The following is a 25896-nucleotide window of genomic DNA, read 5'->3' on the forward strand; positions in this document are numbered from 1 at the left end:
CGCTCGTCTCTTCTGAAATCTGACTTTTACATCATCGCCTCTCTCTTTTTTTTTTTTCCACTCCACTTCTGGATGGCAGACTCTGGCTAATTTTTTTTTGTTGTTGTTGCCTGCGCGTTACGCAGTCAAACAGTGACAAAAGGGAAAAGAAAGACAGACAGAAAAAAGGAGGTCGAGCTCATCCTGCAGCTCCTTCTTCAGATGTCTTCTTAAACTTTGAGCGAGAGGGACACGAACCCTGAAGCCCCCGCTGCTGCTGCTGCTGCTGCTGCTGCTGCTCTCGCTCTCCACACGAGGGACAAACACACACACACACGTCTCCGCTATCTTCCACTTTGTGAAAAAAAGGACGCGTCTTTGGTGAAGAGGGATCGTGGAAGTGACGGAAATCATGGCAGCTACTTTATCAGCAGACGAGGAGCAGGTAGGCCTCAGCAGTCTAAGTGCTTACACTCTTTTTTTTTTGTTGTCGTTCCTTCTCCCCCCTCTGTGCGCTTGAGGCTGCAGAAGCAGCAGCAGCAGCCTCGGCCTTACCTGGAGGTGTTCGTGTCCGTGTGCGCACCGCAGCCACTGGCGACGGTGCGGTGCGCAAATGGTGGATGATGATGATGATGATGATGATGTGTGTTGCGAAACGAGCCCCGGAGTATAGAGCGGAAATGTAGTATTGATTTCGGGCGCATTATTGCTCACGTTGCATCACTGTCAGTTCCTCTCCAGCGGCTCCGGAGCTGCTTGCGAAACAGGCCGAGCTCGCCCTCACTCACTCAGTCACTCAGCAGCAGCCTCTGCATCGCCCTACCGGAATGATTGCGTATCGCGATAATCGCGGTTACGGTTTTTTTTTTTTTTTTTTTTTTCGCTTTTGGTCAAGATGTGTAGTTTGCACTTTTTTGCTTATTCAGAAAATTCAGTTAAATATGTCATTAAAAAATGAAACAATCTAACCATCTAATAACCAAACTATTTACTTTTTTTTAAATTTGCTTTTGTGTGAAAAAGAATGTTCTGATGTTTCTGTGTCTGAGCACTTCCTAAACTTGTGATTCTTAAAAGTTATGTACACAAATATTATTATTATTATTATTGGAGAGAGTGCAAACTCATTTTCAAAAAAGAAATCCTGAATCCTGTATCCGCATACTGACAGAAAATGTAGTCACATCTTGTAAAATTTCATCTAAATCTATCCTTTACTTTTTCTTGTTGAAGGTAATGATGCAGGAAGTCGCATATCAAAACATGAAACACAGGAAAAACAAATTAAAAAGTCGATCAGGACTGAAGATGAAAATCATCCTTTTATTGATTTCATCGTAAGCTTTATATATGATATAATAATATAATATATCGCCCAACGTCAGCTGAGATAGGCACAGCACCCTGTCGCGACCCTCTGGTGGAGGATAAAGCGGTAGATAATGGATGAATGGATGGATAACTTTGCAGTATGGGTGTGCTTTAGATCAGAGAAAGCACAAGTTTCTTTTGATGAAAACGAGACTCGACTCTAAACTCTCTGAAAAGCACATTTGATTTGAGGTAGATCTGAGGTTTTTTTGGTAGGTTTTTCTTTCCGTGCTGTCTAAAAACGTCAGTTTATCACAAGCAGCCCCCGAGGTGAAAAGATAAATCAATTAACCGTCAAAAATCAAATTAGCATGTTTTCCTCTTTTTTTGTTTCGTTAGTTCCACATCCTGCTTGTATGTGATACTAAACTGAGCTTTAAAGTTGTAGAGAAATTGCACTTAAATAAACTTGGATAAATGGTGCTGATTATTTAAAAGACATAGTTTCAAGTAACATGTGACAAAACTTCAATGATATCCTATCTTTATCTCTGAATGTGATGTGAATCAACTTTACAACAACTTTTGTGTTTTCACCTTATGTCAGTGACTAAGTAGGTCAGTACGTTTTAATCTGTCAACACTTTCAACCAAAAAGTGAGCGCTCCAGCTGTTTTTTGGTGCTGCCGTTTTAAGACTGCGCTCACTTTGCACAACTTGTATTTAATAATCTGGTGTGAAATAAGAGCGTTTGTCGCTCACGTGTGAGAAATCCAACCGTGAGAAATACAACAAGAGCAGAGCAAACACCCTGTGTTTGTCCTTTTGTACATTGTTCATTTCACTCACAAGAGTCACTGTGTGTGTGTGTGTGTGTGTGTGTGGGTGATAAAACAATCAGGCCACACACACACACATATATATATATATATATATATATATATATGTGTGATTTTTTTTTTTTTAAATCATCCTCTTTCTCTCCGCTGACTTTCTCACATCATCTGGTCAGCAGAAAGCCTTATCTGGCTACTCCATTTCCTGTGTGAGCCAGGGCCCCCGCTAGGGTACCGGACGCCCTCATTACATGTACAGCTATGTGGGGGGTGTTTTTTTTGGGTGGATTGTGTGTGTGTGTGTGTGTGTGTGTGTGTGCGCGCGCGTGCATGTGTGTGTGTGTGTGGTGGGGTGGCTCTCCTGGGAGTGTACACTGGTGTAGTGGAACTTCGTTCTAAAGGCAGCTGTTAAAAGCATTTCCACAAGACTCGGGAGGAGGGGGAGTTTATGAGTTAGTGTGTGTGTGTGTGTGTGTGCATGTGTGTGATTCTGGTTTGTGCTTTTAAAGTGTGTGTGTGTGAGTGTTGTGTCTACTCCCAGGAAGCAGTGGAGTGAGAGAAAGTAGGGAATGGGGAGAGAGTGACGTTGCTGACTTCCTGTTTTGGTATTGACTTGTGCCCAATGGGACTCAGTGAAATGAAGCACAGGCGCTTAGCAACAGCAAGTCCAACAATGTCAAGGACATTCCCTCTCAAACTTACCAATAATAATAATAATAATAATAACAATAAGGACAAATGTCTCCATCTCTAGGGTCAAGGTGTCATCATGACTCGACAGTCTCCCCGCCGCTATTTCCCATCATGCTTCAATAGAATTTCTTTCGGCTGGAACATTAACAGTTGTTCCCATCGTACGCTGTGACTCCCCCTGGCTGGAATGTTGATACAAGGCATCAAAGCCTCAATCCTGAGACATCACTGACCACTTCTTGTAACAAATGATCGTGACGATAGTAACAGCAGGGAGAAAAAAGAAAAAGGGGAAAGTCATCCAGTAAGTACAATACCGCATCAGCATCTTAATGAAGTGCAGCCGTTATTAAAAACGTTTAAAACATCGCAGGGTAAAAGGGATCTGTCGCAATATAAGGTACTGTTTAAAGCCCAGTCTGTGACATTTAGGAGGGTTTATACGACCACCTGTATGTATGTTTGTAAATAATAGATAGTTTAAAGGTGCATTATGTGAATAAATCTAAAGCAACTGGCCATAAAATTGTCCTAATATGTCACAGAGACTCAGGAATAATGTCCATATAACAAACTGAACTCACCAACAACAACAGTACAGACACAATATTTGCATTAAAAAAGAATTTGCAGACTGCAAATCATGTTTATGTTTTGAAATCATGTTTTGGCATGTGGCGCCACCTACCGCCGTCTACCAATCATTGCAGTCAGAAGAGTCTCAGCAGCCGAGCAACCACGGGTTGCCAGTTACATCTGAGCTACAATGGCGGAGAAAACGAAGCGCTAACCGACCTCTGTATTTATTTTGAATTAGAGTGTAGTAACCGTTTTTTGGCCGTTTTTCAACGAATGATGGAGTTAAAAAGGCAGCTGGCAGAGTTATTATAAGCGACTTTGGGCTCGGTTTTCTGTAAAGTTGCTAACAAATATCGGTAGTTGTGAGTTTTGAGTTCTTTGGGCTTGTTCCTAGTTCCACGATTTGTCAAGCAAATATTTTTGATGTTATTCAAAGGCAGGATAGTCCGCCCCTCCCTTTCCCACACACACACACACACACACACACACACACACACACACACACACACACACAGGTGACTGCAGAGCTTTTCCCACCCACACCCTGCTTCTGATTGGCTCTGGTCCTGATGGTACTAGCCAATCACAGGTGGATTTTTTTTTTTCTAGTTGGGAACTTTGGAAAATCTGATTGATGTGAAGTCCTGGTTTAAGTCACGTTATTGTTGACAGAGATATATAAAGTGAAAGAGGGAAAATCTGAGTTTGGTTCTATTTTATGACACATTGGTTTGAAGTCCTGTAACTTAAAGGAAGATAAGAAACATAAAAAGTAAAAAATTGATTTGCAAATGGTCATATACCATATGTTTTTCTAGTGTTTGTTTAAGTCCCTCTTGTGGTCATTGTGCTGAACGTATAAGCACAGACCCCGTTTGCGTGTTTCTCTTGCGAGATCTGGCAACGCTGGCAGCTGGCAATTTACAAGTCTCTCGAAGTTTGTTGCTGGTTGTTGTTGTTTGTTATACGTAAGTACTTTTCCTCAGAGCAGCTGTTGTGTCACCATAAGCCATGGTAGATACCAGGTGAACCCTGTTCTTTTTATTGTTTCGGATTAAGAATAATGTAGTTCCCTTTTGTGCTGAAAATCCAATTTTCCCCATCCTAGTGGCCAAGTGGCCATCATTAAAGCAGCACAATGTAGGATTTCGACCTTCAAATTAAGATTATTTTGATTTTACCAACTGTAGTGGGACCCATAGAGCAAGTATCACTTTGTAGAGTAGGACCGTGAAATCAGTTCTAATATTATAATTGCAAGTTTAAGACCGAGCTTTCTATTGCAGCTTTAACCCTTTAAGGTACTACTCAACCATTTGGTCGACCACACTTTAAGTCACGATATCTCATTGAAAAATGCATCAAGCTGAACTCACTAACGCTAAATTAATGTCACTTGTTCTGAATGTTGTACTTTATAAATTATGCAAACCAGGTTTATTATGAATCTCAACCGTTTGGTAGAGGCCTGTATCTAAAATACTGTAGGGTCAAATAAAAAAAAAAAAATTATATATATATATATATATATATATATATATTGATTGTCATTATTGTTATCATAAGTAAATAAAATAAAAGAATGCAAAGAAATAATTTTTCCTTGGTGCGTATCTTAAAGGGTTAAATGAAATTTAACATATTATCGTCATGCTTCGAGCAGTTAACCACGACTACAACGACCTCCAAGTGTAGCAGTATTTTGATGAGCGGTAGCAGAAAAGGCCAAAATAGATCATGGTGGGATGGTATAAATATTAAGGCTGCATTCATACAACTGTTGCATAAAGGAATTTACAGATAAAAGCATGTTTAGAGGAAGAGGAACTTTGAACTTCTGTGCCGAAGAACCATCGAGAGCTTCTAATGAACCTAAAACTGAAAGTAAATGTTCACGGTCCATTTAATTGACTTATTTAGATCAAGTTGTGGTCGACGAAAACCAATAAGGAAGTGAGATTTCCTCTCTGAGAAATGCCAGAATTTGTGCATTTTTAAATGAAAATGGAGCTGTGTGCCCGTAACCTGACTTTCAGTTTCAGCCATCATCGTCCATTAGTTTCCTGCATAAGAGATTCTGAACACGGAGGATCTAATCAGTGAATAATAACTAGAGCAGTGAAGATGGGGGCGAAAAATAAGACTTCTGACCTGATCCAGACTGATTCTGTACTTGCACGCACCTCTGTTTACATTTCATGTCAAGCGTTTTAAACCAGAATTAAGTGTTTCAATGAATAATCGAGAAGTTTTGATTAGAAAAACATCTCCTGTCGTATCAGAAGTGGAACAGGTCAAGTAAATATTTATGCATCCTCCAGGAACTGAATAAATCTCTCCTCTGGAGCGCGTCTTCCACTGCAGTCCAGTGTGCTATCATGAAAACAAATGGGTCCGTCCTCAAATTCCACTTTTGGCGGATGTGGGCCCGAGTGCAGAAAAACCAAACAAGAGCAGGCTTCTCCAGGAACCGAGGGTCACTGCTTTTGAGCTGGCAGGCTCCCTTTTCAAAAGGCTAAGAAAGAAAGAAAGAAAGAGCAGCTGCCAGAGCATAGAAAGCTGGGAAACCTGAGCGTACCTGACAGCAATCTGACAGGAAGTTGTCTTTGGCCAACACTGAGGCATTAACCGGTCACAGTGCAACAACAAAGAGCAGATGGCCAAAATTAGAGTTACGATGGATGGTTGGTGTTTATGTTTTAACGGCAGTGTTCTTTGTGACGTTTCAGCAGTCTTTTATTTATCCGTTTGTTTTTCTCTGCGAGTCATTTTCTACTGAGACGAATCGTAGCTCTGTGGAGTTCTCTTTTTCCTGGTTGAACACGTTCATGAAAGTTGAATTTTAAAGACAATCCTATCATTACGGGTCATCATCCCTTTTACGGCCACATTATACTTCTCCGACTGCGTAACCACAGAGACCCCTCGAGCCTTCGTAGTTCTCCTTCGTGGTGACGGATACGCGCTGCAATATCCCGCCCGATCAGTAGGGGTCGCTACGCAAGGTTATTGTGCTTCTGGCTACAGTGAGGAATGCCGTCCGAGAGGGAAAGACTGTTGTTGTTGTTGTTGCAGTGGAATAACATTGAAACAGTGGCCGTTTCTCACCTGAAATAAATATTTTCCGTGTCCCGGAACGCAGTTTTAAGATCATTTGAGGCGAGAAATTAGCCATTTAGAGTCTAAACATGTGGTGTGTGTATTAAGATATGACGTATTTATAGTTTGGCAGCGGTGATCAGCTCCGCCTCTGTGGACGCTCGGTGCGCACATTGGCCGGCACAGAGAAGCTATATCTAGTCCTGTCCTGAGGACCAATCGCAGCCCTTGCAGTCTACGTTGTCCCTTGACGGAGTGACGGACACATAAAAAAGATTTCATGCAGCCGGAGACGACGGAGAGGCTCTCCGGTGAAGTAGAGGGGTCTCCGTATTCTACGTAGAGCACTATACACAGGAGTATAAATTGGGCTTTAGAATAAGAATAAGAATAAGAATAAGAATAGCCTTTATTGTCATTGTATTGCATACAACGAAATTACAACTCCTTTTAAACAGTTAAATTAACACATAAAAAAAAAAACAATTTAAAGACAATTAAAACAATGTTATAGTACAAGAATAAATAGGCTATATGGATAGAAAAGAGGAGAATAAAGACGTGTGGTTGCTACAATTGCTAGGTTGCTACGATTTCCACGGGACAAATGACACTAATCTGTTTTCACGCAAGCATTTTTTATTTTTTTCCAAATACAAAATGTTTTGTGAATCACATTTAATGTTGAATTAAATCAACAAATCCGACAAAGTGGAATTCGCTCCCCCGTTTGAAGCGTCTTTCAGAGGATGCAGCTGGTTCAGCTTTTATCATGTGACCCCAGAGTTGAGCGTCAGTCGTGTGACAAGAGCTGGCTGTATGGAGATCATGACCTATGTCTATGTTGTTGGTTTTTTCTTTTCTTTTTTGAAAAGGTTCTTTGGGAGACGAGATGTCAATGGCTTCTTTGATCTTTTCCTCCATGTCTGGTGTTCACAGTCAACTGATGCCACATTAGTTCCACAAATGGCTTATGTGGGGGGACACACAGAGACCGGCTCCATCGCTTTTTAACGGAACGCTCCAATCGGCTTGTTTTTTTTTTTTCACACATGCTGCTCCCAAAGGGTCAAAGGTCAACTTCCATTGTATCATTGTATAGATATAGGGAGAGTGAAATGAAATGTTGTCACATGTCAATATGTGGGGTTGTATGAGGTTCTTGGGCGTAGTCGGTGTTTGGCGTACAGTTTACGGCCTCGTCAGTAGATTAAAACAGGGTTATTTTATGACTTGAGTGACAAACTAAACCAGAGTGGTAGCAGTAAACCAGCAGCTCCCATATCCTGCAAGCTTAAAAAAACAAAAAAACAAAAACATGAATTTATCCATGGATTCTAGTGCAGATTACATGAGAGAGTGAGATGAGGTGGGAAAAGTAGATGTTTATGAAGTGAGTCTTGTAAGTGGCTGAATTGTTGTTTTGTTTTTTTCCTGATGTCCCTGCTGGAAGACACATTTTCCAATGAGCTTGTTCCCATCTGTCCCAGCTGTTTTCTGCACTGAACGGCACATAGCGTGTAGTTGGTTTCATGTAAGGTTAAATTCACAATGCTGATTTTATTAAAAAAACAACAACAAAAATGGCTGTTGCTTTTGTGAGACTCCAATTTGAAAGTAATCCATGTCCATAGTAATAATAATGATGACTGACCATGCAGATACACAGGAAGTTAATTATCCTCTGCAGTTGTTCACTTTCTACTAATGAGAAATGAGAACTGAAAGTGTGTGTTTCAGTTGATTGTGGGGTCACAAATGCAGATATCATTATTTCTAAAGGCTGTGTAGAGCGTGGTGGAGCGATTTGGCTTTTAACCAAAAGGTTGAGGGTTCGATCCCTGTGCAAGAAAGTCTGATTGCTGTACCAACATCGAGTAAATAGCTATGATAGATTTGTAAAAAAGAAAGAAAAAAAAATGCTGCTCATAGATGAGCTGTATTAATGTGTGCGGAAATAAGTGAATGGAAATGTTGTGGTGCAAAAGAGCTTTGAGTGGTTATCAATACAGACCATTTTCACCCATCCTGATTGAAATGCAGCCCTGGAGCCAGCAGCGTTTTTTTTTTTTTTAAATCGCTCCATTTTGTGGCTCTAAAACACTGGGGGTAGTGTGGGCGTTAAGCATATCTGGAGCAGAAGCTATGTGTTTTTACAGAAAAACAGTCGTCGTCTATAGAAGCTGACTAATAACAACGCTTGAACTATCCCTTGTGCGTGTTCTTCATAGTTTATGTGTCACTTCTTGTATGAATATCTTGTCTTTTATGCCAGTATTTGGGTAATTTGCTATCAATCTTTAGAGATCTATTACCTCTTAAAAAAACGGCCCCTTCACATACTTCCCCATGGGAATCGGGGACATGAAGCGACCTCAGTCCTGTCAGATGCAGTCAGCCCCATCCCTTGCATGTTAAGGCATCTTAACAGAGCAGAACACACACACACACACACCTGTCTGTAAAAGCACTGGCTTTCCTGTGGAGAGACAGTGGCATCCTGTCTTCAGGCTCGCCGCTCATTCGTCAGTGATCGTTTTGTATTCCTGAAGAGCCGCCGACTCCCAGAACTTGACTTCCTGTCTCCTATGCATGTCCTCCCCCACCACCACCACCACCACCACCACCGCTGCTGCTTCTGCTGCTGTGCCTGACCAGAAGAGCGGAACCCTGTGTTTAAAGTGTGAGCTTTCATTGCCTCCTGTGTCGCCTTTTTGACGATTCACTGGGTGCTGCTGACTCGCTCGCTCTGCGGGGCCAGAGGGCGGTAGGGGTGTTGGCCTGAGAGAGTGTATAATAAGAGCAGAGGGGAGGACAGGAAGCTCCTGAGAGACTGCCGGCTAAATGCATAAGTTATTTGTAAGATGGCTGCAAGGCCTTAATGGTAGTGCAGCATTTTTTTAATCACTTTACTGGAGAGTTAAAAAAACAACACACATTTTGATTTTTCTTTCAGGTTCTCCCTCTGTCTGGGTCACTACAGCAGATTACCTACATTTTTTCAGTGATTCACATTTATCCGGGCTTGGGACCGGCACTAGGATGTGGCTTTGGACAATTTCGAAATTAAGGAACCTTGATCTGTTGGGATTTAAACTGGCAACCCTCCAATTATCCTTCCCACTTGGGCATGGGCTGCCACTTTAAACTACTGATCATCCATCCATCCATTATCTACCGCTTTATCCTCCACCGGAGGGTCCCGGGGGTGCTGTGCCTGTCTCAGCTGACATAGGGCGATAGGTGGGGTACACCCTGGACAGTTTGCCAGTCCATTGCAGGGACACATACACCTACTCTCACACCTATGGTCAATTTAGAGTGACCAATTTACCTAATCCCCATATTACATGTTTTTGGACTGTGGGAGGAACCCGGAGAACCTGGAGAAAACCCACGCACACAGAGGGAGAACATGCAAACCATGAAACCTTGTTCCAACCTGGGCTTGAACCCGGGAACCCAGGTATTCTTGCTGCAAAGGCGCGAGCGCTAACCACCAACCGTGGGCCCACTACTGATCATAATAAGGATAAATGTGTCTGCACTTTGTCACAAAAACCTGGGTGCGATGTTCTCAGCAGCTATTTTCAAACTAAGAGCTCTGAAAACCTCCCGTTTTAAAATTTTCTAAATCAGCTCATCAGATGTCCATAAAACTCAACTCAATCATGTGTCTAATTTCTTAATTGATGCCTAACTTCCTCTCTTGTGGTTCTCTCCTGTGGTTGCGTTCGTATTTTGCAATAAACAAATAAGCATCGACCAGCTTTGTAATCTCACAGTTTGATGGACGTTTAATCATATTGTCCCGTTGCCAAGAGGGACAGGAAATCAGGTTTGGATATCAAATCAAAAACATCCTTTCATTAAACCTCACGGTGTTGCCTTGGACAAATACACGTATGACTGGCTTTTTTGCCAAGCACTATTAAAAGTCTGAGCGTGTCACCCTGTCATTACTGCACTCCTCCAGTCATAAACACCAGTTCAGCAGGATTCCATCTTTTCTTGTGCTCTTGGCACAAAATTCACCTCCATTCTTTTGTTTACATGAATGCACTCTTTTTTTTTAAGTCTGTCCCATTAAGTGACCAATCTTTCACCAACACAGCTGTGGTCACCACGACTGGTGAACCCGAGTTTAACTCTGTGTCTGTGTGTTGCAAGGCCTGTCAGAGTGGTGTCAAACACTCTGTGAGGCTGTAGGTGACACTTCCCTTGAGGATGTATCAAGTTTTAAAGCCCCGGGTTTCACTTCCTTCCTGTTTGGCCCTTCGATTCGAGGAGTTTGTGACCGCATGTGTGTCTGTTTCAGGCTACCAGGCAGTTTCTGGAGGAAATCAACAAGTGGACTAGTCAGCATGGAGTGTCACCGCTGTCCAGAGAGCTGGCCGTCAAGTTCCTCATGGCTCGCAAATTCGACGTCCTCCGAGCCATCGAGCTATTCCACAGCTACAGGGTAAGGAGAGACGGATAGAATCATTTTCCTACCACCATTGAAACACTGTGTGACATCTAATTTTTGAAATATATACTGTTTACATGGGTGGATCCATGGGGTGGCAGCAGCTCCCAAATTCAACATATTTGTATTTATTAAAACTAGGGCTGCAATTATTTTTACGATTAGTCGAGTAATTGTTTGGTCCATAAAATGTCGGAAAATGCCAAACCTGGAAATGACAATGTTCTCAAATTTGTCCACAAACCAAAATGTTTTAGTCACACCAAATAATCCAGTAATTGTTTCAGCCCCAATTAAAACACAAAAAGTCAATGATGGCTCCACAGAACGTCAAAGCGTTGGATTCAGACTTTAAATATTAAATACTCCTCATGACTCTACTGGCACAGTGTGGTCGAACTCTTAAGCACTGGGATTTAAGACCTTTGCCATTTCTATTACTTGGTTAAAACTCAAGGTCCTAAAGTGAAATGTGAAATGGTAGACAAAGCTATTAAAAAAACAACAACAATGTTCCATGCTTGTGTTCGAAAAGACAAATATCACCATGTGAAGACATTGTTTTAGATACATGACTCATTTCAAGCTTGTTTCAGTGAGAACATAACTCAGGTTTTAGTCATCTAAATTTAGAAACATCTGTTTTAAACATCCCACCGTAACTGAAAGGTCCCGTACCTGCACTGGAACAGTTTTCTCCGCGTTTCCAACTTTTTCCAGCTTATTGTGTACACTAATAATATCAGCCATTATCACTACTTGGACATTTTGACACAACAACAAAGTCATATGGACAGAAACGAGTGACAATATTTGACAGATAATATAAAACATAAAGATATTTTAAAGAAATCTGGGGGACATCACTAAGTACAGAAGTACTGATGGACATATACACAAGAGTGTAAAATCTGTTCGGTCAGACCAGGTGCATGAGATCAGAACATTTAAACATGTCACAGCGCACAAACATTAGAAGCTAAACAGCACAGACCTGCAGACTGACTGTGAGGTAGACAGTTTCAGAAGGCCGTGCCAAGCCAGAGACCCTAACCCTAACTTGCACACACACCGACTCGACACGCTTTAATTAAACAGTGAGGGGATATTTTTCAAGAGGTAAAAGTGTGCAGATGTATTTAGGCTTTCCACAAAGCTTAAAGCTCACGACAAAGTGTTGCTGTCAGAGGGGAAAAAAGTGGTTGTTCCAAGTTTATTAAACAACACTATAAATGACATTAAATGTTATTTAATCCCAGCGGCACACACTGAATCTCTCTGTAGTTTAAGAAACAACTACATAGAGAATCTCTAATGAGCACGCCTGTTTCCCTTTTTTTGTTTCCTGTTTGTTTGCTTTGGTCCTAACCACCTCCATGAGGGGAACCATAGAAACAGACCCATGTGTGGCACGTGTGAAACACCACATTGGAGTAGTATATCTGTATATGTGTGTGTATATATATATGTATATGTATATGTATATATATATAAATATGTGTATATGTGTGTGTATATATATATATATGTGTGTGTGTATATATATATATATGTTTATGTATATATATATATATAAATGTGTATATATATATGTGTATATATATATATATATATGTATGTATATGTGTGTATATATATGTATATGTATATATTCTGTACAAATATATACACGTGAATATATATCTTCAGAAACTTGCTAAATACTGACCGAGAGCTCCTCTAATAGTGTGCCATACGTACAAAAGTAGAGTGTTACCACTCACTGGGCCAGAAAATAATGAAATGTAGTGTTTAAAATGACTATAGTGAATATTCATCGGTGACCTTGATGAAATTACCGCCATCGAACAGGAAACTGATTATCAGGATGAAACCTCCTTGGCAGTGCAGGGCCCGTGGATCAGACTGCAGGTCCCGTTTACTTCATCATCCGAAAATAGCATCGAGATAATAACATAAGTTAGACCTTCTCCTCTAAGCCACGTAATGACTACCAGACACTGGAGGAGCCTCATTTTTGGCCCTAAATGGTCTATACTGCTATAAATTTCATTCTGGCCAAATGTGAACACACACAAATTGGATTTATCTGCTCAGATCTGCACCAGTTATTAGTCCACTGCAGAAAAACGGAAAGTTCCCAGCTCTAATGACCTGAATAGCATGAAGACACAGGGCAGGACTTTTTACCACCTACCTTTTTTTGGGGAAAGATGTTTCCAGCCACCAAGGTGGGCTCATGTTTCTGCAGGGAATGTGTTGGCCTGCATGAACACAGCTAATTTACAGAGGCCTTGTGAACGTGACTTTGAGAAAGATTAAAACTACGCAGTCATGCCACAGTTCATTTAACACAGTTTAAAGCTGTGTCAGCAGCAGGACGGAGACTGGGGACGAGTCATTTGTCGCCGAAAAAAAGAGATTTTTCTAGTGAAATACTTGAGGTGTGTTCGTGTTCTAACATCTACCATGTTTGTGTGTAGATAATTGACTTTGTCGTTGTTCCTACAATGTCACATGATTAAACCTCACTGCTTTCTTTTTCTATTCAAAATGAGACCATTTTATGTGCCAAAAAGCTAGTTGAGACGATCAAAAAATATATAAACAGTACAGTACAAGCACAGATGTTTGATTTGGTTTTATGACCCATAGGTTGCTGGTTTATAAACTTTGTTCCGTTATAATACAGTTTAAAGGTTCATTATGTAATAAATCTAAAGAAACTGGCCATAAAATCCTCCTAATATGTCACAGAGACTCAGGAATAATGTTCATATAACAAACTGAACTCACCAACAACAACAGCACAACCAGCATATTTGCATTAAAAAAAATATTTTGCAGACTGCAAATCATGCAGTTTATGTTTTGAAATCATGTTTTGGCTTGTGGCGCCACCTAATGCCGTCTACCAATCATTGCAGCAGTAGAGTCTCAGCTGCCGAGCAACCACGGGTTGCCAGTTACGTCAAAAAACGAAACCTTAAAGACCTCCGTATTTTTAATTTGAATGTAGTAACCGTTTTTGGCCACATTCTTACATATGGCACCTTTAAGTCTTATATAAATGTAATGTCATGGCCTCCTTGAAAATGAAGTAAAAAGTAATCATTTAATAGGCTTTTCATGTTAGAGTTATGTATAACTTGGCTCCAAATGATCATGTTTTCAATTTAGTTGCATTTAACAGTCACATGACAGCTCAGTGCCACTGGTCAGGACCACATCACAACGGTAAGACTGACATTATAACGGATAATACACAAATCAATCGTTCACTTTAAGTCGACTGTTTAAAACGATAAGAAAACCAGTAAATAAAACTGTAGAAGGAAACGACAACTCTTAAGCCTGGCCTCACAGCGAGTTCAAGAAACTCCCACACAGACTCCCCGGGGGAGGGGAAAAAAAGGGACTGGAAACTTAACAGAGAGGGATTCTCTCCACAGGAAAGTCAGGCATGTTAATGCTCTATTGTTCGCCGAGAAGAATTCACAACCAAAAAGTGACGGCCTGTTACAGTAACATCAGCTAAACATGCTGTGATCTGTTCTCTCTCCAGGAAACGCGTCTCAAAGAAGGAATCGTCAGACTTCAGCCTCACGAGGAGCCGCTGCGCTCAGAGTTGCTCAGTGGAAAGTTTACTGTGTTGGTAAGTGTCCTTGTCCCGTGTGTTGTTGTCCCTTACATCAAGTCTGTGTTGTTGTATAGAATGTGATTAACATCCTTTTGATTGGTGTAAACCCTTGGAGAGGGTGGTCTTAACTGAAAAATACATTACAAAACAACCTGGTATACAGTTTGGAATGAACTGTAAATAATGAGAAATAATGTATTCGACTAAATGTCGGCGTAAATAAAGCAGACATAAGATGCGATGTTCCCTCCCACACCCACAATTCCCCCCCTTTAAGTTTTACATAAACGCATACTGCAGATACATGAACATACGGTTTTACAGTTAAACTTGTATTCAGATGCCCAGAGACATACAGTACATACAATAATAATAATTATTATATGTAGGGGATGCACAATATTATCGGCACAATATCGGTATGTGCAGATATTGGCTTTAAAATTGATAGTCGGACATCGGCGAATATGTCTAATGACTAAAATAGTAGGCTGAAAAAGCTGCTCCCGCCTTTACTTCTATGCCTAGCGCCCCCTACAGGTATTTTTCATGCTTATTTGTTTTGCACAATAAACATATTCTATAATCACATCTGCTTTTATGTCATATATATATATATCGGTATCAGTTATCGGCCCAAGCACCCCCGCTATATCGGGATATTGGATATTGGCAAAAAGTCCAACATCATGTATCTCTAATGGTAATGTTTTAAAATGAGCAAAAACTATTGCTGTGCAAAAGGTTAACGCATGACACGTTTCCATGACGACTGACCGGAAAAAAGACACGCGTGTCGTCATGTTTATGTGCCGCGACACAGGAGTACATGCACCGTTTACCAGTTAGCTCCGTTAGCTCCGTTAGCTCCTTTTAGCGCCGTTAGCATGCTACAGTCTAACTGAAGCGGTCTGTTTATTAAATGAATAGAGCAGCGCCCACAAATAACCAGCGTACCTGTGTACTGCGTGTGTGTGCCTCTGTTTTTAAAGTTGCGTTACTTTAGGGACTCGTTTTAACAATCCGGAGTCACGTAAACATGCGTTAACGTTTGACGGCACTAGCAAAAACGTATCGTGTACTATTCCACAGCTGAAAAGAGTCAACAATAAATAACAAATAGGACAAATAGGATACCTCAGACGGCACCGACACACACGTTCAGATTCTTAACTCTAAAAAGGAGTTTGGCTTAAGAATCCGTCAGTCAATAACTTGCACTTCACTGGATCCCAACTTGCTAATGTATTAAGCTCCCTTTTCACTCGACAAGAGGGTTTACATTATTTATCTGGAGGCCTGCTCTCTCAATCAGGATCTCCTTTTTAAACTTCACTCACAAGTGGTGTTCTTGTGCCAGAGAAAATGCAGTATTTTGTCAGCCAAAATAACAACCACACACACACACACGCACACACACACTCCCACTCTCCTGCATTTCCCTTCTTCCTTCCCTATTGACATGCCACTGTGGCATTGATGCTGTATATCCTCTTGTCTGACGTCTGTGTTCCCGAGCCTCAGCAGCGGGCTTCATATCCTGTCTGAGGTATTTTTAGCCCCCACCCCCCACTCCCCACCTCCATCCTAGAGAAAACATTTGCTCACACAGAACAGCTCCACACTATCTCTGGACAGCTGCTTCGCCCAAGTGAAGAAGAAGAAGAGCCTCTAGTTGTGACACAGTCAGCCATTGAAGCGATCGGATCGGCTCTGACGTGAAGAATATGCCGCGTCCCTCTCAGGAAGAAAGAATACATGCAGCATCAGAGAATTGTTCCTCCTGCTTGAATTGTTGACAGCCCCCTTTGGCTGTGTGCCAGTAACCAGCATATGAACTTAAGTGCCCCCCTGTGGTCATTGTTCATCCTTCATTTCTGCATGCAGCTTCCATTTGGCACTGTTGCATTTATAAAAAAAAAAAAAAAACAGGGCCCAGTAATCTCCACTAAGTGGCTAAAAGTACCACATGATTTCTGAGGAAAGTCTAAATAATTCCACTTGTACGAGTTGTTTTCATTTAAGGAAAAAAAAAAGTGGACATAAAGTGTTTCCAAATAGAGGCTGAATATGTGAGCGCAAATGTCTCTGGAGAATAATCTCTGGATTATGTCCAAGTGAGAGCATGAGAACTCAGCAGGAGAAATTCTGGATAATCCACAGTGGGTTGGAGAACGGGGTGAGTGTCCTGCTTCCTTCATGCTCCGACCCAGGCGACCACTCCCTCACCTTGATCTTCCAGAGGGCTTCCTGCTGTTGTGCACACGTCTCACCCAGACAATGTCAGCGCTGTGTTCGTCATATGGGAACACAACAAAAACCTCGAAGAGCGTTCGGACCCAACATTTCCAGACATCCTGTCTGAATAACCTTAGAGAGTGAAGAATAATTAAAGAGATGTGAGGTTTGGGAGTGAAATGAACTCGCAGCTCATATAATTTCTCCGTATTGTGTGTCATTTCAGAGCGTGCGGGACCCTTCAGGAGCCTCCATTGCCTTGTATACGGCTAAACTTCACCACCCCAACAAGACGGGTAACCACGTGGTGCTTCAGGCCCTCTTCTACCTCCTGGATCGGGCCGTGGAAAGGTGAATAGCCTGAATATAATCCACTTTTCATCTGCATTTAACCTGTACGTGTGACCCGCTCTCTGTCATCCTGGGCTGAAATGTGTGAATAACTTTTTTTTTTTTTTTGAATCAAACGCAATACATTTACAAAAAAAATGTCAGTGTTGTTATTATAAAGGTGGTGAAATAAGCCTGTCCTCCTGGCACGCTCTCTAAACACAGTGAATTATTGACAATCGGTCAAAGAGAAAAGCTTGTCCACGCATGCCAAACTCGCATATACTGATTAATACGTTATATAAATATGCATTTTTGGTCACGAGTCACTCGTGACGGATGATTTGAGCCGTAATGGTCCTCCAGGCGTTTTCTTTCCCCCCACGAGAAAAGGAATGTGGAGCAGACCATGTGCTCGGTGGCTGGTGTCTTTAACACTTAAGGCCTTTTCTCTCTCCAGTGTTAGGAGAATTCTGAAGCTTTTTTTTTCTGTCCTTCTCAGTCTTTAATGGCTCAGAAATGTTGCCAAACCACACCAGCGTGACTCCAGTATGGACGCTCGCTCAGTGACAATACTGTGGAAATTCACCTGGGTTTGTGTGGACATCAGAGATGACTTACCTAGAGCAAATGAGAAGAGAGTCTGAGATGGCTTTTTTTTAGGTTCATTTTACCTCAAACCTTTAATAAATACAACAATTCATTTATTCATGGTGACATTTACTTGCAGTTAGATACATTTCCAAGTTAAAAGTATTATAGACGTATTAATAGTGCTATAATGAATTGTAACCCCTCCTTTTTTTTGGGTTGTTTCTGTAGCTTTGAGACCCAGAGGAATGGCTTGGTTTTCATCTACGACATGGCCGGCTCCAACTACACAAATTTCGAGCTGGACCTGAGCAAGAAGATCCTCAACTTACTCAAGGTCAGACTTGCATATGCACTACCTTTCAAAGGTTTGGGGTCACTTAGAAATGTCCTTATTTTTGAAGGAAATGCACTTTTTCTGCAATTAATATAACATTAAATGAATCAGAAATACACTATATACATTGTTAATGTGGTAAACGACTATTCTAGCCGCAAACGTCTGGTTTTTAATGGAATATGTACATAGAGGTGTGTATAGAGGCCCATTTCCAGCAACCATCTCTCCAGTTTTCTAATGGTACATTGTGTTTGCTAATCGCGTTAGAAGGCTATTGGATGATTTGAAAAACCCTTCAAAACCCTTGTGCAATTATGTTAGCACATCTTGAACGGTAGTGTATAAGCACAAGAAATATTTGTCTACATGTACAGTATATGATGCAAAGGCCCTGCTTGCACGTGCAGTAGCTTTTACATGTTGATTAAAATGAGGTTTTATACAGATGTTAATACATAGCTCCACTGTGTCATGGTTGGATTTTTTGTGGCCGTCCAGAGAGGGCGAAATTGATGAGATGAGATTAATCCATTCATTATGGCCGTGTTGTTACTACTCGAGCGGTGCTTAATGTGGCAGTTACCTGCCATGTTTGTCTATATGTAAGTGGTTTTTACGCTTTAAGGGTCTCCTATTATGTCATCTGAAGTCGACCTCAAACACTTATGTGACCACACTGAGCAGCAGAGGCATGCACGGTATCACGTGCCCACATTATTGATCTCAGCATTGACTGGAGTCGGTGATATGTCCTCAGGAGGAATGTTTTTATTTTAAATGCAGACCACAATAGAGAGCTGAGGTGATTATACAAGTCTTTACATATTAGGGTCTAAAAAATAAAAAAATAAAATCAATACTGTTGAATGAATGTTTTTTTGTTGTGCTGTTTTTCTCCACTAGGGGGCGTTCCCTGCCAGGCTGAAGAAAGTGTTGATTGTGGGGGCTCCTGTTTGGTTTCGAGTGCCCTACAATCTGCTCAGTCTGCTGCTCAAAGAGAAACTCAGGGAGAGGGTAAATGAACGAGCGCTTTTGCTTTGATTTCACACGTCGGTTCTTCAGTTGACACACAGGAACAAATGGTATTTATATATCATTTATCAAGTCTTTAATGACCACTCAATTCTGCTTCACAACACAGTTTTCGCCGTTCATCCCCTTTTCATTAAACATTGGTACAGTGCATCTTTGTCATCTTAAATTCACACTCTGCACATTCACATCCGTCAGAAGCAACGTAAACGGTGAAGTCTTTTCCCCAAGGACACACTGGCATCTAGACTAAGTGTAGCCAGGAATCAAACCCACAACCTTCCAGTTAGAAGATGACTCACTCACCCCCTAATAGTTGCAAGGTTCTGTCAAAGCCAGTAAACCCACTCATGCTTCCTCATACAGTACGTCCTGTGCGTGTGACAGCATGAATTGCTGGGATCTCCGTCACATTACTTTCTCTGAAGAATGTGATTTGTAAAAAAAAATGTCTCTTTTGTTCCACGGTTAGCTATGAAATATGAGTTTGATTCCTCAGTTTCATTGACTTCCCATTGCATTTTCATTTCTAAAGTGAAGCTGGATTCTTTAGTAACCTTTGGAACCTTTGGAAATTTGGAAATACACAGTTTAAAGTTCACTTGGCTCTTTTTTATGAACAAAAACAAAAGAAAAACAGTCTAATTTTGTGACTTCGGCACAATTATCACTACTTTATGTCACTATTAACGATGCGATATAGAATGAATCATAGCTTTGACTCAACAACGCATAATAAGAAAAAACACACATTTTTAAAAGCCTGAACATGTGATCTATAAACACCAGGATGACCTTATAAGGAGGGCGCACATGTGGCACTGGGTTAACTGTATCTTCACTGAGTCCTGAGAGAAACCCTGCTGTTTTTCTTCTAACCTCAGGTCCAGATGGTAAAAATGGCAGAGCTGCGTCAGCACCTCCCCAGAGACTGCCTCCCCCAGCACCTTGGTGGTCTGCTGCCTCTGGACGCGTACAGCTGGAACCAGCAGCTGCTGGCGGGCCAGAATGGCAGAGTAGACCCCGTGGATGAGCTGGTGGCCATTCCTTTGGAGGACACGTCCATTCACATCCCCGGGCCCGAGTCCATGCGCCCGCAGGAGCTGCTGACGCACCTGGGCAGGCTTCAGCGCTCGGGCATCCATCAGGAGTATGATGAGCTCCGCAAAGAGCTGCCACCTGGAACCTTCCACTGTGCACAGTGAGTTCATGGCATGCACATACTGCAGTCTGTATTGACCTTAATTTCAAAAAGGAAATAATGAGATTTCTTAATTCCCTTGTCAACAAAAGCAGCCATTTTATTTAGAAAGGATGTTTCAGACTACAGAAATACTGCTTTGACTTTAGCGCTTTCATTGGCACATTAAACATTTAAATGACGGGAGCAGTGTGTTTAGATGATTTTAAATATAAGCTTGTCTATATTTAAGGAATTTTTGTAATGACTTATTTTATGTTTCCAATTTATCTCTTCACTCTCTAATGGTTACCATCTTCACATGAATTGACTATTGTATGTATTTTCAGTGTGCTTTTCCTGACAACGTTAACATCCATTAATGTTTATTTATATAGCACTTTACAATGTCTGCAAGTTATTCAAAGTGCTTAGAATAAACAACACCCAATAACTTAGCAGGAGTAAAATACACAATAAAATATTAAGGAAAACCAATAAAATTAGAATCAACTAGAAAAGGCAGCTCAAGCCACCCTCCGCCCCCACCACCACGGATCACACCCAAAATGTAATCGCTTGTTCCTGGTGCTATTGCGGAAATTTCCTAAATATTTCATCCAAATCCATCTGTGACTTTTCGAGTTACGTTGCTAACAAACTCCGGTGAAAACTCATATACCTCCTTGGCGAAGGTCAATAAAATTAGAATTAGCACTGGTACATAGGGATGTGAATCTTTGAGTGGCTCCCGGTTCGATTCAAAATCCATTCTCAATTCAAAAATTTATACAATGCATAGTGTGTTAAGGCAAATTATGGCATCAAAATAATACAGTTTGTATACAATAATGTGATCACACAAAGGCAAACTTAAGAGAAAAGTTAACATCTATTCATTCAAAACAAATACAAACTTACTTATGGCACAAAAAATTAACTTGCATAAATAAAAGCTTAGGCTAGCTGCCTTTTTCTCCCAGAAGTTACAAAAATAAACTGCACACAAATCACACAAACTGGTGTTTTGTGTGGTTTTTCAAAATAGAAACTTTATTTTTTATTTTTTTCCCAAAAATTGATTTTTGAAGTTTATGAATCGATTCAGAATCGTGGATGATTAGAATCGCGATTCCTATGTGAATCAATTTTCCCCCACCCCTACTGGTACACCCTGGACAGGTCTCCAGTCCATCACAGGGCCACATAAAGACAAACAAACATCCACTCTTACTCACAATTCAGAGTGTCCAATTTGCCTAATTCCAAACTCTGCATGTATTTGTACCCACGCACACATGAAGAGAGAGAAAACGTGCAAACTTAGGTTCATCATTTTTTTGTGTTTGTGTTATTTGTTGTATACAGAGCAGCCTGCAATCAGGAAAGGAATCGCTACGGAGACGTGCTGTGCCTCGATCAAACAAGAGTTCGTTTGAAACCCAGACGAAACGAGGTCAGTGCTTCTTGTTTCTCACACTGCGAGTATCATTCATAGAAAAGGAAAAAAAAAAAGAGTAGTTGCATTCATGATCACTCGGCTGCCGAAAAATATGCAAAGTTTTGACAGGCAGCCACGCTGGACTCGTGCCAGAGAGAATTCTGGCAGTCTGAGCAAAAGGTATAAACAAAGTACTTCTGGATTCCGTTGCATGTGCTTAAAAAGTAAATTAATACTTCTGCAGCTGCACGAAGGCAGCGGAGCCAAACTATCTTCCTAAGACTTTTCTTCAAATTGCAGTTCCTTCAATTCTCAGGATAACACTTTGTTATTATTCCCTCAGAGATCAGACTACATCAATGCAAGCTTCATGGATGGCTACAAACAGAAGAATGCATACGTTGGTACTCAAGGTACAGCAAATGTTTTTAATGAATGTATTCATCCAGGTGTAATTCTTTAGGCTACACAATCGAGTAGACGGGCACCACTACATTGACTCACTGGATTTAATAAAGCTAATTCTCTCCTGTTGTACTGTGTAGGACCACTGGAAAAGACCTATGGGGATTTCTGGAGAATGACCTGGGAGCAAAATGTGCTAATTATTGTCATGACAACCAGGTAATTTCAGCAGATTTTTATGAAGACTACCAGTTTTTCCCCCAAATGGTTTGTCTTTATTTCACCACATGTCCATCGTGTGTCTCTGCAGGACAGACGAGGGCAGCCGGAGGAAATGTGGACAGTACTGGCCACTGGATGAAGGGGGACAAGAGGTGTACGGCCACATGGCAGTGGTGAACCAAAGGGTGGACCACCACACCCACTACAACCACACAACCCTTGAACTGCACAACACTGAGGTAAAAGCCGTGAAGCAAATGCAGATCCTGAAGACTGGAAAGTGCATCCTCTATTTTAATGGCTCAAAAATGCTCAAGAAATAATACAACTACATCTCTAAGTACCCATTCATCTCTCTTTCTGGGTCAGGTTCTTCTCCTACCCAAACTGTTTAATCAAAATAATGAAAGCCTGTGTACAGATTAAACTAGAAAAGCACTCGGAGAGTAAATATTAGTAGTAAATATTCTTGTGAAAAATCAAGGGGCGGGAGATGTTAAGTTAAGATGACATCACGATATTCCATCGTGATATTGCAAAAATGAAATTTGTGATGCCGTTTCATAGAATTTCAAAATAAAAGTCTTTAGTTTGAACTAAATGAGATATAGTTCACAATGAAATATTTATTTATGAATCTGAAAATAACAAAACACACAGAAATAACTCATGACTCATAAGATGTTAAGTTTTGTCCTTGGTGGGCTACTGTAACAACAACATGGTGGTCCAAAATACCAGGTGGACCAGGTTATTGTATTCTTGGGAAAAAATAAAGAACCAACCTAAAATAATTTCACTTACATTTTACTCACTGGACCTTTTAAGCTAAATTCAAATTCAGTATGTATAATCCAACTCTTGGTGTCATCCCTAACTTTTATTTCCTTATCATATTATTCATTTTAATGCTGAGTTCGTAAACCAAAACCCATGTCCTTTCTTTGATTCCGTTCAGACGTGTGAACAGAGACACGTGAGTCACTTCCAGTACCTCAGCTGGCCGGATTATGGCGTCCCCACCTCAGCTGTGACTCTCATCGACTTCCTGGGAGCCGTGAAGAAACAACAGAGGAAAATGGTGAAGGCTCTGGGACCTCAGTGGACGGGCCACCTGCTGGGACCCCCGATGGTGGTCCACTGCAGTGCAGGGATTGGAAGAACAGGTGAGTCCTGAGATTGAACAGGCAACAGTGTCGAGCAACACTTAGTTCTAAACGTTACAGCCAGAATCATCACTAGTTCGAACAGGAGGGAACATATTATATTGACTTTAACTTCACATCACTGCTCTATTTTTTGAATCTATACATGTTAAGGCTTATAGCAGGTTAGCTCCAGAATACAGTACATATCTGACCCAAAGCTCTTTGAGCCTTAAACCTTAAAAACAAAGGTTCTCGATTTTGAGCCCACAGTTGGGGAATGGCCTGTCAGTGGAGATCAGGAAAAAAAGATTGTCTTCTTTTAAGTTGCTTTTAAAAACTCACCTTTTGTTGACTGAATATTTTATAATTTTATTTTATTTAATAGTTGGTCTTTTTTAATTATTTCTCAAGTGAATTGCAACCTGTGTTGAAAAGTGTTATATAAATAAAGGTATAATTGTTATGACAGTCACATCATTAATGCCGCTTTTCCACTACATGGTCCTGGGCACAACACGCCTCTGCACATTTTTTTTATTTTTTTTGCTTTTCCATTAGCTATAGTACCTGGTACTTTTTTAACGCCTGCTCTAGCGAGGTTCCAAACGAACTGAGCCGATAGTATGCATGACATCATCAGACGGCCACTGATAATGGAGTGGTGGGACATTCGACACAAGAATCAGACCGAACAATGCCGAACTGTAGATAAGTTAAAAAGAATTTGCATTAAGCAAGGAAACGTCTAAAATCTCAATATTTGTATTTGTATTTAGCGACAGCACTGCTGAAGTTCTGCGATCACAACCCCCTGCCTCTGTATTTCAGTCCAGAGACTGTGTCAGACGGAGTCGGTGCTCCGGTCATGCAGGAAGTACTGAACAGATCTTTTTCATAAACTGATTTAAATGAGTCAGTACATCGAAAACAACTGCTGCTGTATAAAATAAAGTCACGGCAGTTTCATGCAGCCGTGCAGTGATGACTCCGCCCACATTGAGGAGGTACTATAGTAATGGAAAACCGACCAAACCGTGTGCCGAGTCAAGTTGTGCCGGGACCATGTAGTGGAAAAGCGGCATTAGTTCAACAACATCCTCCAGTAGTTCAGTAAAACTTCAGATATAACCTCCATGAAGGTTAGATTATTATTATAATTTTACACTGATCAGTCTTAATATGTTGTCAATGATGTGTCAATCTGTTTTTAACAACAAAACAACAACCTGTTGTTGGCAGGTACCTTCTGTGCCCTGGACATCTGTCTGTCCCAGCTACAGGACGTAGGCTCACTTAATGTGTGCCAGACCGTGCGACGCATGCGAACACAGCGAGCCTTCAGCATTCAAACCCCAGACCAGTACTACTTCTGCTACAATGCCATCTTGGAGCACGCCCAGAGACAGGGTCTGCTCCCAGCCAATCAGTGAGCTGCAGCCCAGCCCCCTCCCCGCTCCCCCACGACTTCCAAAACCAACCCGTGAGCCCCCGCGCTTTCTGTGGTCAACCTGTTAACCCCCCCCCACGCCGTCTTATGTGACCAATTAGTGACTCCAGGAAAGAAGCTGTCATATGAAACTCAAGCCATTCTTCACTGGCCAGACCAAGACATGATAAAAACGCTCTACTGCTGAAATTGTGATGTTTCACTGTGATAACATTCTGTCCGCCGACGATGTGACATTTTGTTTTTGCTGAACGTTTCTCAGAAAAAAAAATTATGTGGCAGAGTGAACACACACACACACTGCTCCAGTGCCGATGTTTGGCCTGTGGTCAGGGACACTGGGTGAAATGATCGAGGTAATGCTCATTAGCCTTATGTTTATATATATATCCCACTCTTTTAAGTATTGTTTATGGACCTTTTTTGCAAAGGTGTAGTACACCCCAAAATAAATTTTAAAAAGTCAACAATTCTCCCGTTATCCCACATCATTTAAAGCTCCGCTGATGTTTTTATGACTGCAGAACAAGAAATCAGTTAAAGTCAACATGGCCATGTGTCACAACTGCTGTAGAAAGTTTTTGTTGCTCAATTTCCCGTCTACATAAGTGCTTTTTGTACACAAATAAAGTCATGGCCGATCCATGATATTATTTGTGGGTTTTAGTTTAGTGCAGAGGATGCAAATCATGAGACTATTTCAATGATCCATAAATTAAATACTCAACATCTACTTTTAAAAAGCTACAGTAGGAGAGTTCTTCCTGTCTCCAGTCAACGTTGCCTTTGCTGCAGGGGGGATTTTTAGCAGATGGTCTCGTGGATGGTACGAACTCGTTCTGCATCTGTCATTCTGAACACAAGGAGGTAGAGCTTAGATCGGGCCCAAAAAATCAAGCCCAACCCTACCCGAGCCC

General features: G+C 41.2%; 1 protein-coding gene across 1 annotated transcript; it reads left to right on the forward strand.

Moving 5' to 3' along the window:
- On the forward strand, nt 1–24962 carry ptpn9a (protein tyrosine phosphatase non-receptor type 9a; the record flags this gene model as incomplete). The annotated part of the gene is made up of 13 exons (XM_083893501.1): nt 1–424; nt 10816–10959; nt 14531–14620; nt 17070–17194; nt 17996–18101; nt 19008–19118; nt 20021–20337; nt 21685–21772; nt 22101–22170; nt 22303–22381; nt 22473–22623; nt 23343–23550; nt 24772–24962. Exons 1-13 carry the CDS (start codon nt 392–394, stop codon nt 24960–24962), a joined length of 1713 nt encoding a protein of 570 aa, XP_083749627.1. The 5' UTR covers nt 1–391.
- Between the last annotated feature and the right edge of the window lie 934 nt (nt 24963–25896).

Source organism: Microchirus variegatus (genome assembly GCF_963457635.1).
Source record: "Microchirus variegatus genome assembly, chromosome: 8".
NCBI classification, from domain to species: Eukaryota; Metazoa; Chordata; class Actinopteri; order Pleuronectiformes; family Soleidae; genus Microchirus; species Microchirus variegatus.